This window comes from Esox lucius, chromosome 8, assembly GCF_011004845.1.
Source record: "Esox lucius isolate fEsoLuc1 chromosome 8, fEsoLuc1.pri, whole genome shotgun sequence".
NCBI lineage: Eukaryota > Metazoa > Chordata > Actinopteri > Esociformes > Esocidae > Esox > Esox lucius.
Window position 1 is genome coordinate 27,749,425 of NC_047576.1, and position 14,471 is coordinate 27,763,895.

The 14,471-nt window shown below is 44.9% G+C and overlaps 1 protein-coding gene across 2 annotated transcripts in view; it reads right to left on the minus strand.

Annotated features, from left to right (window-relative positions):
- Window positions 1-14,471, minus strand: part of syde2 (synapse defective 1, Rho GTPase, homolog 2 (C. elegans)) — a 49,573-nt gene that overhangs the window by 17,658 nt on the left and 17,444 nt on the right. For both annotated transcript variants that reach the window (XM_010902125.3, XM_020049298.2), the window contains exon 3: window positions 7,209-8,401. In XM_010902125.3, the coding sequence (XP_010900427.3) occupies window positions 7,209-8,401 (1,193 nt within the window). The remainder of the gene's footprint in view (window positions 1-7,208; window positions 8,402-14,471) is intronic.

Consider the following 14,471-nt stretch of genomic DNA (forward strand, 5'->3'; position numbering starts at 1 on the left):
CAGAAAATCACATTGCATGATTTCTAAGTAATTAATTTGCATTTTATTGCATGACATAAGTATTTGATCCATCCGAAAAGCAGAACTTAATATTTGGTACAGAAACCTTTGTTTGCAATTACAGAGATCATACGTTTCCTGTAGTTCTTGACCAGGTTTGCACACACCGCAGCAGGGATTTTTTCCCACTCCTCTATACAGACCTTCTCCAGACCCTTCAGGTTTCGGGGCTGTCACTGGGCAGTAAGGACTTTCAGCTCCCTCCAAAGATTTTCTATTGGGTTCAGGTCTGGAGACTGGCTAGGCCACTCCAGGACCTTGTGATGCTTCTTACGGAGCCACTCCTTAGTTGCCCTGGCTATGTGTTTTGGGTCATTGTCATGCTGGAAGACCCAGCCACGACCCATCTTCAATGCTCTTACTGAGGGAAGGAGGTTGTTGGCCAAGATCTCGTGATACATGGCCCCATCCATCCTCCCCTCAATACGGTGCAGTCGTCCTGTCCCCTTTGCAGAAAAGCATCCCCAAAGAATGATGTTTCCACCTCCATGCATCCCGGTTGGGATGGTGTTCTTGGGGTTGTGCTCATCCTTCTTCTTCCTCCAAACATGGCAAAGGGAGTTTAGACCAAAAAGCTAAATTTTTGTCATCAGACCACATGACCTTCTCCCATTCCTCCTCTGGATCATCCAGATGGTCATTGGAAAACTTCAGACGGGCCTGGACATGCACTGGCCTGAGCAGGGGGACCTAGCGTGTGCGGCAGGATTTTAATCCATGATGGTGTAGTGTGTTACTAATGGTTTTCTTTGAGACTGTGGTCCCAGCTCTCTCCAGGTCATTGAACAGGTCCTGCCGTGTAGTTCTGGGCTGATCCCTCACCTTCCTTATGATCATTGATGCCCCACGAGGTGAGGTCTTGCATGGAGCCCCAGACCGAGGGAGATTGATCGTCAACTTGAACTTTTTCCATTTCCTAATAATTGCACCAACAGTTGTTGCCTTCTCACCAATCTGCTTGCCTATTGTCCTGTAGCCCATCCCAGCCAGGTGTACCATTTCATCCCTGATGTCTTTACACAGCTCTCTGGTCTTGGCCATTGTGGAGATGTTGGAGTCTGTTTGATTGAGTGTGTGGACAGGTGTCTTTTATACAGGTAACGAGTTCAAACAGGTGCAGTAAATACAGGTAATGAGTGGAGAACAGGAGGGCTTCTTAAAGAAAAACTAACAGGTCTGTGAGAGCCGGAATTCTTACTGGTTGGTAGGTGATCAAATACTTATTTCAAGCAATAAAATGCAAATAAATTATTAAAAATCATACAATGTGATTTTCTGGATTTTTGTTTTAGATTCAGTCTCTCGCAGTTGAAATGTACCTACGATAACAATTAGAGACCGCTACATGCTTCCTAAGTAGGAAAACCTGAAAAAGCGTCAGTGTATCAAACACTTGTTCTCCCCACTGTATATTGTTGTTTTATTTTATTATTATTCTCTGACTGACTATATTTTTGCTTATACTCTTCTTAACTCTCACTACATAGTTGTTAGGGAGCCATGCCACAAGAATTTCATTGTGCAGGATAATGCTGTGTTGTTCAGTGCATTCGACATATAAACCTTAATGCGGCTGTCAAAAGAATCACATAACTGTGCAACCAACAGGTATGGATCAAGACTGTCAAAGTAAGTCCAGACCCTTTTTATTATATTTGTGCATGAAACTAAATGCTGTCTTAAGATGCTACAGCCAGCAAGCTAGCTAGTACCCATGTGGTTTTACTGCCTACTGGTTGATCACAGCAGAATATTAGGATACTTAATTAAACCGTTATAAATAGCTCAAAGATACAGCTTTCTAATCTCTGGCAGGGGAACAGCCAAGTCTGAGTAAAGTGCAGCGTTCTACAGCATCTATGTCTCAGGGTGGTACAAGCAGCTTTCCTTCCTTTCTGACTAAACAGCAGGTTTAATTAGTACAATAGAAAAAAACACACATCCAATCACATAATAACACAGAGGGGTACAGAATTGGAAATATTTAAAAACAAATGGAAGCTGAACGCCAATCCATTAGGCATGGTGTTATAGATTTAAATCACATTTGCTACACATAGAAATGGATAATCTCCTGAAATGTATCTTGAGGACACTTGATCTGACAGATTATATTATAAACTGGATATTTTATTGCTTATTAGACCGTATTGTTTATATATACCACGGGTATGACATCACAATGTTTTACTGTTGTAATTGTATTAGTGACCGGTTTATAAGAGCAATAAGGCATCTCAGGGGTTTGTGATATATGGGCAATATACCACGGCTTAGAGCTGTCAAGGCATTCCGCGATGCGTTATGCCTAAGACCAGCTTTTATTGGCCATATGCCACCCCCCCACATGCCTTATTGCTTCTATATACCACGGGTATGATATCACTATGTTTTACTGTTCTAACTGTGCTGGTTACCAGTTTATAGTAGCAATTAAGCATCTTGGGGATTTGCGGTATATTGCCAAAACACCATGGCAAATGGCTGTGTCCCGGGACTTCACAATGCGTTGTGATTACCAGCCTTCCTTGTGCTTTATTGCTAGAATATAAGCTTGAGTTGTTAACAGTCAGAGGTAGTACACAGAGACCCCCTTCTGAGTACTGCAGAATGAAGACCAGCGTATCATGTAGGCCACCTATTTACAACAAGACCATTCCTGTGTTTAGTAAAGAAAGAAACAAACATATTAAGACGTTTGAAGAAAGAATCAAGCAGTTGTCACAAAGTGCTTTTACAAAACACCCGGTCTTAAACCCCAAGGGGCAAACAACAGTACTGTTGAATTTTAGGAAGAAACCTAGAGAGGAACCAGCCTCAGAGGGGTGACCAGTCTTCTTCTGGCTGTGCCATAACGTATTAAGAGTACAAATTGTAATAATTAATAAGAATAATAAGAATACTTATCACCAGACCCATTCCAAAAGATGACTGAAGTTGAAACGTTATAAAAAAGGAATTTTACATTAAGCATATTTCTTTCAACTTATCTAGGGCTGGGAATTTCCAGGATATCTGTGATACAAAATGTATGATACAATATGCTTTGAAATTTGGGTGTTTTTCCAGTTTCTTTATGCTTTTGTGATTCAGTACTATGATTTTAACAGATGTTCCAAATATACAATTGCTCTGCTGCAGAGGGACAAGAGAGCAATGAGATTTTTTTCTTGATGACACAAGAAACTAAAGTGCTGAAAACAGTCTGCAATATTGTCTAAAAGATGTAATACAATAACCTCATTAAATACCACAATATATTAAGGTATCAATATTTCCTCTCTCTACTCTAAAAAGGCTTGAAGAAGAGATGGTGAAAATAAAACTAATCAACCAAATAATGTCGAAGATGAGATGGCATGTATGTCTATAGACACCAGCTCTTTTGCCTAGTTTAACAGAATTGAAACAGGCGAACGCATGGCTAACACATAGGGCTAATGCAGGGATGGAGCCAGGATCCCCACTGCTGGGGGTAAGCATATGGTTCAAATAACCTGTTGTTCAACCACTTCCTCCTAACCAGTTAAACACAAGAGATATCTGATATGCTAACTGACTGGGCAATTGGCCTTTTCTATCATACCAGGGTCTTGCGATTGTGTGAAGAGTCACCTAGAGACAGACACTGTTCTAGTTTCTCTCTATAGCATGAGACTGGTGTGTGGAACTTTTGGCATACTGGGCAGTATATTGCAGTTGTCCTAGCAACATATTCAGTTAAGCCAACTGTCAGCGTAGGGAAGTAAATGGTTTGCTTGGTAAAATATCTTTATCTTTTACAGGCTGCAACCAATGATGTCTACTACTGTTGTCAACATAGACCGCTAGACCTACTGTTGTCTACATAGGCCACTAGCCCTACTGTTGTCAACATAGGCCACTAGCCCTACTGTTGTCTACATAGGCCACTAGCCCTACTGTTGTCTACATAGGCCACTAGCCCTACTGTTGTCTACATAGGCCACTAGCCCTACTGTTGTCTACATAGGCCACTAGCCCTACTGTTGTCAACATAGCCCTACTGTTGTCTACATAGGCCGCTAGCCCTACGGTTGTCTACATAGGCCGCTAGCCCTACGGTTGTCTACATAGGCCGCTAGCCCTACTGTTGTCTACATAGGCCACTAGCCCTACTGTTGTCTACATAGGCCACTAGCCCTACTGTTGTCTACATAGGCCACTAGCCCTACTGTTGTCAACATAGCCCTACTGTTGTCTACATAGGCCACTAGCCCTACGGTTGTCTACATAGGCCGCTAGCCCTATGGATCACTAGCCACTGTGTTTGGGACTGCAATCGTTATGTTCAGCCTAACATTCCTAAACCTTATTCACTCACATGGGGGTGGGGGGGTGGGTGGGGGGGTGGAATGGGCCGATTAGACAAGGATTTAGCTGTTTGCAAGAGTAAACAACAAGTCACTGGGCACAATGAAGTCAACTGAGTAGAAGCTCTGAAAGGAGGGAGCAGAACACAGGCTGTGGTTCTCATCACAGCTGGTACTGACGGCTGCCGCCGAGCAACTCGCACACCAATAGGAAACAATGGCCTGTCCTCGTCTTAATTAAAAACAACAGAACGGTTTCCTGTGGTGAGTCAGGGACTTCCTGAATGAGCGCGCACCCACACACACACACACGCGCATGCACACGCACACAAAGCCTTGTTGGAACTACTTGATAGGCTGGGACGGGGATACCATTTTTGCACCTCGCCATTTAGACTTCTAAAATCTGTAGCACCAAAAAAAATTGTTCCTGTGTCAAATGACTTTAACAGACAGAATGCTAGAGTAGCTGATATCGGCTTGATTTGCAAGGAAGTTTAGTTTCTCGAAGGCCAAAAAAATAAGAATAGAAAACAAATCTTTTCTGAGATACCAAAATGCAGTCTTCAGAAGAGACCAAATCATCCACCCAAAAAATTAGAAGAAACAGGTGTGTGGAGACACTGACACAGGAGTCTCCATCTACGGACACAGCGCTATTTCCAAAGTCCTTCTATGCTGTTTGTCCATCTCTCTGCATGCCTCAGTGACAGGTCCTATGAATTCCTGGGTAATCTGGTGAAGATCCCCTCCTAACCCTCTTGGCCTGGGTCCCTAGGGGACATGGTGTAAAGGAGGCTCCAAACTACAGATGATCTTATCCCCCATGCTAGTTCTCTGATGTAGGGGAGACCTGGGAGCGTTATTGTTTAATGGGTTATTGGACAGGAAAGGGGGGAAAGGTAGAGGGGAGGGTTTCTGCTGAAAGATTAGTGGGCCGGATTCGAGGCCACGGTTGTCACACTTTCTAAATAACTTTTGTATTGCTTGGCAGCAATAAATCTTAAAATAGTCTTGTTAATGTTAGAAGGGCTTCAGTTAAAATGGGGACAATTTTTATGCTTGTATCGTATTCCATCATGGAGTTGTAAGGTGCCAAACACATTGTCCACTTGTCACCACTAGTACTATAGCAGGTTGGTGGGGGTTGGGTGTGAGTGTTTGTCATTCGTTTTTTACTCTTAAATACTGCAACAATTGTATTTATAATAAAAAATTGTATTTGCATTGATATTGTTGCACTTACTCCACGTAAAGGTGTCCTATAAGCCGTTAATGACATTCAGACAAAAAGAAACAAGTAAAAAGTTTAATAGTGTAAAATCAAAGTGAATGAACATGAAAAGAACAGCGTTTAGGCCTACAGTTTGAGGGTGCAAAAGGAAAGAGCACAGAGGGGAGATATTGAATGCACGGAATATGTCCTTTATATGGAACAGCCGCACTACATTGAACATGGGGATGGTAGTTACACCGATGACATGACTCATCCCTAACATCACTGTGACAGTCATTGCTAAACTCCCCGCCCATGCTAATTAAGATGACAGGTACCACATGGTTTAAGCCGGCAACTCACAATTAGGCATCTTAACAAAAGTACTTGTTAATGGATTCTCGCATCAATTAAATATTAATTTACGAAATCACAGGCATTTCCTTTAACCCATGAAAAAGTCTGAGCTCAGCTCAATGCTTTGGGCTCCTAACATTAAACTAACCACATGGATAACCTCACCTACAAAGGTCACAAATGTGGATTTTTTTGTAAATAAGCACTGGTACAACCAATCCATGTGAAAAACAACCCGTCTCCAGTGTTTGTCTCTTAAATGAACAGAGAAAGAAATGGGGTAAAAGAAATGCAGAGCGAGTTTGTGTGTGTGTGTGTGGGTGTATGTGTGTAGGAGTGTATGTGTGTGGGTGTGTGTGTGTGCCGGGGAGAGGGGCTTGGTACAAAGGAAACAAAGCTAACCAATGAACTTGGCCAGTGGGTACAACCATCACAGAACAATGCAAACTGATTGGCCCAAAGGCATTCCCCGCCACGCCAGTTAGAGACCGTCCCATGGCATGCTCAGTGTCTAGGCCAGGCAGGCCCTTCAGAATAACAAAGATAAATGTCCTATAAGAACCAGAGGGAAGGTCTGGCTCCGGTCCTGCTGGCAGCCACAGTCCCCTTCCCCCAACTGAGTGCCAGCCCAGTCACAGCAGCCAACCAGAGGCCTGATGGATGAGCTGTGTTATGTGGCATTTAGAGACTGCCCACGCCATGGTCCAGCCGCTAAGGTCCAGCCGCTGCCCCTAGCAAGGCCCCTTAGGTGGATGGATGTCTTAGGGGGAGCAGCCAGACACTAATACTCCTGGGCGGCGTGTCAAGTCATTAAAAGAAACCCGAAGCTGAAGTCTCTCTCCTCTGGCACTGAGCTTCAAAGAATGAAAACCGGTGGGGGTGAAGGGCAGTTCTGATATGGCACATCTGCAGCCAGCAATCCTGTACCCTTGCTGCCCAAGTCAATCTCCCCCTTCCCTTTCTGTATCACACAAAACGGCAGCCGGAACATGGCTGTTATGCCCGGTGTCTACTGTGACTGGTGTCACTCAGAACTTGCCCCTGGACATGTTCCACTGCTGCCGAGCGCCGGGCTAACCAGGACGCTCTCTCAGCAAAATGATTTGCTTCAAGGGTTACACAATATAACAGCGAGATACTGGCTATTCAGTGCCAAATCGGGTAGCTGGCTAACTAAGCAAGTCCAAAGTCTAGTCACTGTTAGAGAACAGGACAGTTTAAACAGTCTAACGGACTGAACTCACCTGGCAGCCTCTCTTCTCGATCTCCGTGATGCACTTCTCGATGAGCAGAGGCAGCATGAGTCCTGTGTTCTCCCTCTCCACCACCCTCCAGGCCTCCACCCCGAACATCTGCGGCTCCCGGTCCCCGTCGTAGCCACCGTCCAGAGAGTTCTGCCAATGCTCCATCAGGTTTAGCTTCACGTAGATCAGGCCTCGCGGCTCCAGCTTCACGGCCAGCTGGTGACTCCTTGTCACCCTGAAGAGTGCCGGCAACACCACCGTGCCGTGACAGCACACCCGGTTCTTCTTGGGCGTGGGGTCCCAGCTGAACACCACCAGTTTCAGGTGCTGGGCGTTCTCCAGCTCGATGTTGAACGTGTGGTCCATGTCCAGGAAGGTGGTCCGGCAGGTGAGCAGGGCGGTGCGCGCCTTGTTTACCGAGTCCACCTGGATGGCGCAGTAGACGTCTCGGGAGTCAACGCGTGGTGGCTTGAGGTCCTCGGCGCCGTAGAAGTGCAAGCTGATCAGGCCTGAGATGTACTGGGTGCATTTGGGTTGTTCCGTGAACGCGTAGTGGCGGAACGCGTCGATGTCTAGTTCTGTACCGTGCAGCTTGGGGCTGCAACCTCCCCCTGTCACTCCACCTGCTCCAGAGCGTTCGCCTCCGCCGGTGGCTGGATCTTTCTCCTTCCCTTTGCAGCCCTTACCCTCTGAGGAGCAGTGCGTCCCAGATTTGGCCACGAGTTCTGGGGAGTCCCCATCGCTGAGGTAGCCCCCCTTGCTGGCCGACTTGGAGGTGCCGCTGCTCTTCTTCTTGCTGTAGCTTTGCGGCGTCGACACGCTGCTGTCCAGATGATACCTGGAGATAACATTTCGGCTAGCCGCCACCCCCTGCCCGGCACCATCAGACAACTGGGGAGGAGCTGGGCCTGGTTCTGACCCGCTGTTTGTGGTGGGACACTGGCTCCTTGCCTCTGATTGAATGTTTGTACTGGCTCCATTGCCACTGGCGTTGTTGTTGTTGCTAGGGGTCCCTTTGACGCTGAGCTTGCGACTGAGTTCTGGAAGCCTCTTCATCTTCATGGAGAGTTTACGGACAGTGCGTGGGGACTTGATCTTATCTGGGAACGACCAGTTGAGGGAACTTCCCTTCTTGGCAGGGTTTGGGCTGGATGGCGGCGAGAAGCCAGGGGTGACTAGATCAGAGCACTCTGCTGCAGAGAAACAAAGACATAGAAATGATGTCACCATGTTGAACTTAGAGGTCACCAGAGAAAATAGACACAATAGCAAAGCTTGAGACTCTATAGATGGGCACTGGAAAGACTACTGGAAGGCTTAACTTACACTACATTCAGGGCTCCAGACTAATTCCACTGGTGCCACTTAGACATTCAGTTGGTGGCACCAGCACATCATTTGGATGCACCCCCAAAACAAATATCTTATATATTAGTTAAAGTAAAAAAAAAAGGTTTATTCCAACATGATAGAAAACATGAATTCTAATCTTACATTTTAAGAACACCTTTTGCTCTTTGCACTTTTTGTTCAACTCTTTACCGAATTAGAAGTTTGAATTGTTCAGTGAAAAGCACAATTAGTTTATACATTTGTCACAACATATCTAAAATGTTCATTTGAAAGTGCTGCATGCTAGTTTCATGAGCCAACAGAAGGCCGTTGTCACAGTTACTCACTCCTCTAGAGGAGGGGTGAGTGACAAGGGGAGTGGATCACACGCAGCAAACACAAAATTTGCCAAACAGATGCGAAAAGGTCAAGAGTTTGATTTCAGAACAATAAAGATTTCACATTCCCTTTTGACCAAAACATGAAACTTGGGTAAATAAAAAATATTTTAAAAATTTAATTAAAAATGTAACTCGAAAAAACATGAAAAAGGATGCAAAATGTGACCTCTTCATATGAGTTCAATTTAAGCTTCTCTTTCTGCAAAAACCAAATGCCTGACAGTTAGACAAAGGTTAAGATTAGACTAATATAGGGTTAATTTATTATCTTTTAACGTCAGCAACAGCCTACATGCAAGAACAACCCCCAAGTACACTGTTCAAAAATAGGTCAGCACTTATCTAAACATGTATTATTGTGATGTAATTCAATGACGAAAACGCTGGGTAAATTTAATTAGATGTTAGCGCAAAGGTGCCAGCTATGACCATGTCTCTGAAACAAGCAGTTTCACAAAGTGGAATTAGGCACCACTGCTTCAGGGCCCAGTTCTAATGTTTCTGAACAGAGTATTTTACTCTTTACTAATCATATCCATTCAATGGGTCTAGATCAGAGGTTCCCAAAGAAGGGGTCGCAACCCCATGTTGGGTCACCTGATATGAAAATGGGTTCGGGGGATTAAAATAATGTTTTACTCATAGCCTCAAATAAAAAAATATTCACATGGCTGGGGTCGCAAACATTTTTTGATATTGAAATGGGGTCGTCTAATAATTTTTTTTGGGAAACCCTGGTCTAGATACAGTTGTGCTCAAAAGTTTGTATACCCTTGGTGAATTGGTAATATATGTACCATTTTTTTTAAAGAAAACATGAGTGAGCAGGCAAAACACATCTTTTCTTTCTTAGGGGATTCACATTCCACTGTAGGTCATAACAGAATGGCACAATCATAAAACAAAACATGGCAACAAAGAAAAAAATGAACTGACCCCTGTTCAAAAGTCTGCATACACTTAGTACTTAATACTGTGTATTGCCCCCTTTAGCATCATTGACAGCATGCAGTCTTTTGTTATAGTTGTCTATGTTATAGTTGTCAAAATTCTTGCAGGTGGTATAGCTGCCCATTCATCTTGGCAATATACCTCCAGGTCATGCAAAGTCTTGGTCGTCTTGCATGAACCGCACGTTTGAGATCTCCCCAGAGTGGCTCAGTGATATTAAGGTCAGGAGACTGTAATGTCCACTCCAGAACCTTCACCATTTTCTGCTGTAACCACTGGAGGGTCAATTTGGCCTTGTACTTTCCAGCACGACAATGACCCTAAGCACAAGTGTGTGCCATGCGCAACATTCGTGCAGAAGAATGTAAATTGTCTGCGAGTATTTTCTGATAACATGCTGCATTCATCTTGCTGATTCCCCGTGTCTTTAGAGCTCACACCCCCCCAAAACATCAGTGAGCCACCACCATGCTTCACAGTGGGGATGGAATTCTGTTCACTATAGGCCTTGTTGACCCCTCTCCAAACATAGCGCTTATGGTTGTGACCATAAAGCTCTATTTTGGTCTCGTCACTACAAATTACAGTGTGCCAGAAGCTGTGAGGTGTGTCAAGGTGTTGTCCGGCATATTGTAACCAGGCTTTTTTGTGGCATTGGCGCAGTAAAGACTTCTTAATGCAGCTCATTTTTGTTCAAGCATCGTCGTATTATGCTCCCTTGAAACAACCACATCGTCTTTTTCCAGAGCGCCCTAAGGTTACCTGTGGGGTCTTCATTTACTATTTATACACAGATAGTCATTGCAATAAAGCCACAGGTGTGAGAACTTAACATTTAATTGTCATTTTAAACTGTGTGTGTCACCTTGTGTGTCTGTAACAAGGCCATATATTCAAGGTTATGTAAACCTTTGATCAGGGCCATTTGGGTGATTTCTGTTATCATTATGATTTAAAAAGGAGCCAAACAACTGTGATAATTATGATCACTATCCTTAAAGAAAAGTATTTTTGCATGTTCAGTCATATTTTCAAAAGCAATGCCAAAATGTCACCATTTCTGCCAGGGTATGCAAACTTATGAGCACACCTGTATACACGGTATGCAATTATTAGTACCTGACAGGAATATTAAATTGCAGTCAGGAATGTTAGTCGAGACAGAAGCTTTGAGCATAGAATGAGAGTCTAGCGTAAATATAGCCTCTAAAGTGGGACTGAATTTGAACCTTTATGCCACTTCACTGGCCTCGGTCTGCCTCCAGCCATACATAGTCAGTTTCTTTGAAAACTCCTCCTTGCGCTAGACTATTCTGTTGTTTAAAGTGGAAAATTGTAAGCTTAAAAACATATTGGTCCAGCAGTCAGACAGGGTTCAGTGGATAAGGACAGGCCTACGCCACAGCCACATGTTAAGATGATTAAAGTAGAATTTGTGATGTCCTGCTGGTCAAGCCTGTTTCAAATGGAAAACAGCGCCTTTCCTTTGTTCTCTTAGTAGGTCTTCCTTCTTTGTTACCCTCTTCTTTTTTAACACATTACAGGGAAAACACCATCATATTCAAAACATGTAACATGTCTGATTAACTCACACAGTATAACCAACTGTTTGATTTGGTGCAGCGCAGAAGGATTTTCAGGGCAACCCAAGGCTGTCAATAACAAGTACAAGTAAAGCAACAACTTCAGTGAACTTTTCTAACGTTCAGTTACTGACCACAATTCTTCATCAGTTTCAGAAACAATTTGCTAGAATGGGATTATTCGGTCTTTACAGTTCTCACTTGCGCACCATTCCATTTTCAAACTGCAAGTTCATCCACACTGCTGAAACAAAGGACTGATTCTTTTTGCTATTCACAGTGAACACGGGGGGGGGGGGGGGTGCAGAGAAGAAGGGAGAGAGGAAAAGAGGATAAAAGAGGAGATGACAGTAATAGAGTGAGAGAAAGCTGAGGAGAAGAGAGAGAGAGTAAAAGAGAGCATATAGAAGGAGGTAGCATGACCTGCCAACATCCCTTGCTTTATTTTCTGAGGGGCCTGCTGTGTTATTCTGAAGAGAGGGTAAGAGGATGGCAGGCTGCGGGCAAAGGAGGTGTTAGAGGGTAGGAGGAGGGCAGGGTGGGATGCTGCATGCATGGAGAGAATCAGAGTAGGGGGTACTGGATGGGGGGTGGGGGGGTGGGGGGGGACAAAGGCACCCCTTGTCCTGCGAATCAGAGGCCTGGCCAATGAAAAGGGGGTGTTCTCTAACATTACATAATAAATAAGCCTCCTTTCACTTTCCTCTGACTGCTGAATGCACTTCCCTGGCTAGAGCCTCCTCACAACAACAAACACCAACACAGATAGGTGAAGAGTAAGGAGGAAGCTGAGCAAAACCATACAATATGGTTGCGGCCCTTTTAGAGGTTTATGTTAGGCCGAACTGACATGACTCCCGGGAGTCAAACATGCAAATCAGTCTACATAACAATCGGGTCACGTAACCAAACCTCTAACCCAGTATGACAAGGGTTTAGATTTAAACCTCTTCATTCACTGAAACATATTCCAATCACGCCTGAGGACCCATTGGTGGGTGGTGTAAAATGGTTCAGGACAATCCCAGGATGGTCAAGTGGATGTCGGACAAGGCTGTCTTAGCGGGTCACGCTACAGCGACTCCTTGAGGCAGTTTGGGTGCCTGCGAGCTCAGCCATGGTTGTTAGCCAGACAATGAGCTCTCCTCTGGGGCACGACGATTCTGGAAAATAGTACCTGGTTGGGCGAGCAGCGTAATAAGAAGCAGAACAGCAAAATGTTCTTTAAATTTCTGTAACCTGCCGAAGTCGCCGCGATAAAGTAAGGCCACTAATGCAAATTCAACACCCAGATTCTATAAATGACGTATTAACCTCCACTTTTCCGATTCATAACTGCTCCTCATGCGCACGAATGCCTGCTTCAACATCATCAATGAATTATTAGTAATATTCTAAGCGCTCCCGACGTTGACCCGTAGAAGACCAACTGGCATGACTCATGATCACCCTCTACCCTCCCAGACAATAATACACAATGTGCCAGGCTCGCAGACACAACCTATAGGCAAACTGACCTCACAAAAGAACAAGGTGTGGCCGAGTTTGCCGCAGCACAAATCTCAGCCACAATCAACCCTTTGAAAGGCAATAGAGCAAGTGCATACCCCTCCAGGCAATGGCAACCCCTCACAGGTAAACGCTGCGGAGATACCAACGGCCTTGCGGGGGACGTGCTTTACATTGGGCTGGAACAAACAAACAGCCGGCTACACCAGCAGATCCCACAGGTCAGCTCGCGTATATAATGGCAGCACGCGACACGGCGGCCCCATGTGACGTGCGCTGCGAGGATGACGCACCAACGCTGATGTGAACACGCCAACTACCTCCGAAATATCTGAAACTCTACAAGGGACTTGGGCCGCCCAGACGTCAGCTCCTCCGTCTCGGGTGCTTAATGAGCTAGCTGACACTGCTGGGGTCACTACGTCATCATCTTGCTCAGGAGGCTGTCCAACCCCGCTCGAGTGGAGAGATCCAGGCTATTACGTTACACCACAGTCCCATGCCCACTCCGGTATCCTCAGGCATCACGGACATGGATAGAAATGTTGCACTAAAATGTATATCTAATGACTACACTGTGGTTGTTTGGCAGAACTTATCCTGAGCGACTTATAGCAGGTGACCTCAGTGCTTTTCTCCGTAGTTCTCGAACAGCTCTCTCGTGTACCTATTCGCCCCGTGGGAACAGCGGCGGCAGAGAGAGAGAGTGGGAGACCAACACTTGACACCTTTTAGTTGAGGTTCAGGGGCACTGTCTGATACTTCACCACCAGGGGCCATGTTCATAGGGTCAAAGGGCACAGGGTTGCATTCCGCACACTGGAAACCGGAGCTGGGTGACCAGTGTTGCCCCCCCTTCCCCCCACGCCACCCGACCCTCTGTGACCCCTAGACAGCCTGCCATTGACACCTCTCACAAAGAGTAGGAATTTATGGCCCTCGGCTTGATCGCTTTTAATTATGTTCTGGGCCCAGACAGGTGCTAAGGGAGGTATTGTGTATGTGCGTGTATTGTTTCCTCCAAAAAAAAAACACATGGTCTTAAAAAAAAAAATCCTGCTTTTAATGAGATGCGCATTAACAATAATTGGTAATGCTACCTAGCTTATGAAAGGCCCTCCACTGTATTGACTAGACTGTTCGGATACGCTGTTCCAAGTTCAGTTACGATGTAATCATCAAAAGGGGATGAGGTGAAGTCAATTCTGAGTCTTGCAGATTACAACTGAAGATCGCATTGCCACAGTTTCACATTGGAAAACGGAGTACACACGTTCCACTATTTTAGCAATTATTCAAATTCCAATAACCATGTACATTTTATTGATTGACAACAAAACATCTTCACTGTATAGCATTTCAAATATTAGATATCTATAAATCCCCAGAACATTGTCACTGGCAATGCCTTTTAAATGGATTCATGGTGTCAAAGTCAGGAGCCTGCCGTCACTACAGCAATACAAGAATGACCCAGACAGAGGAAG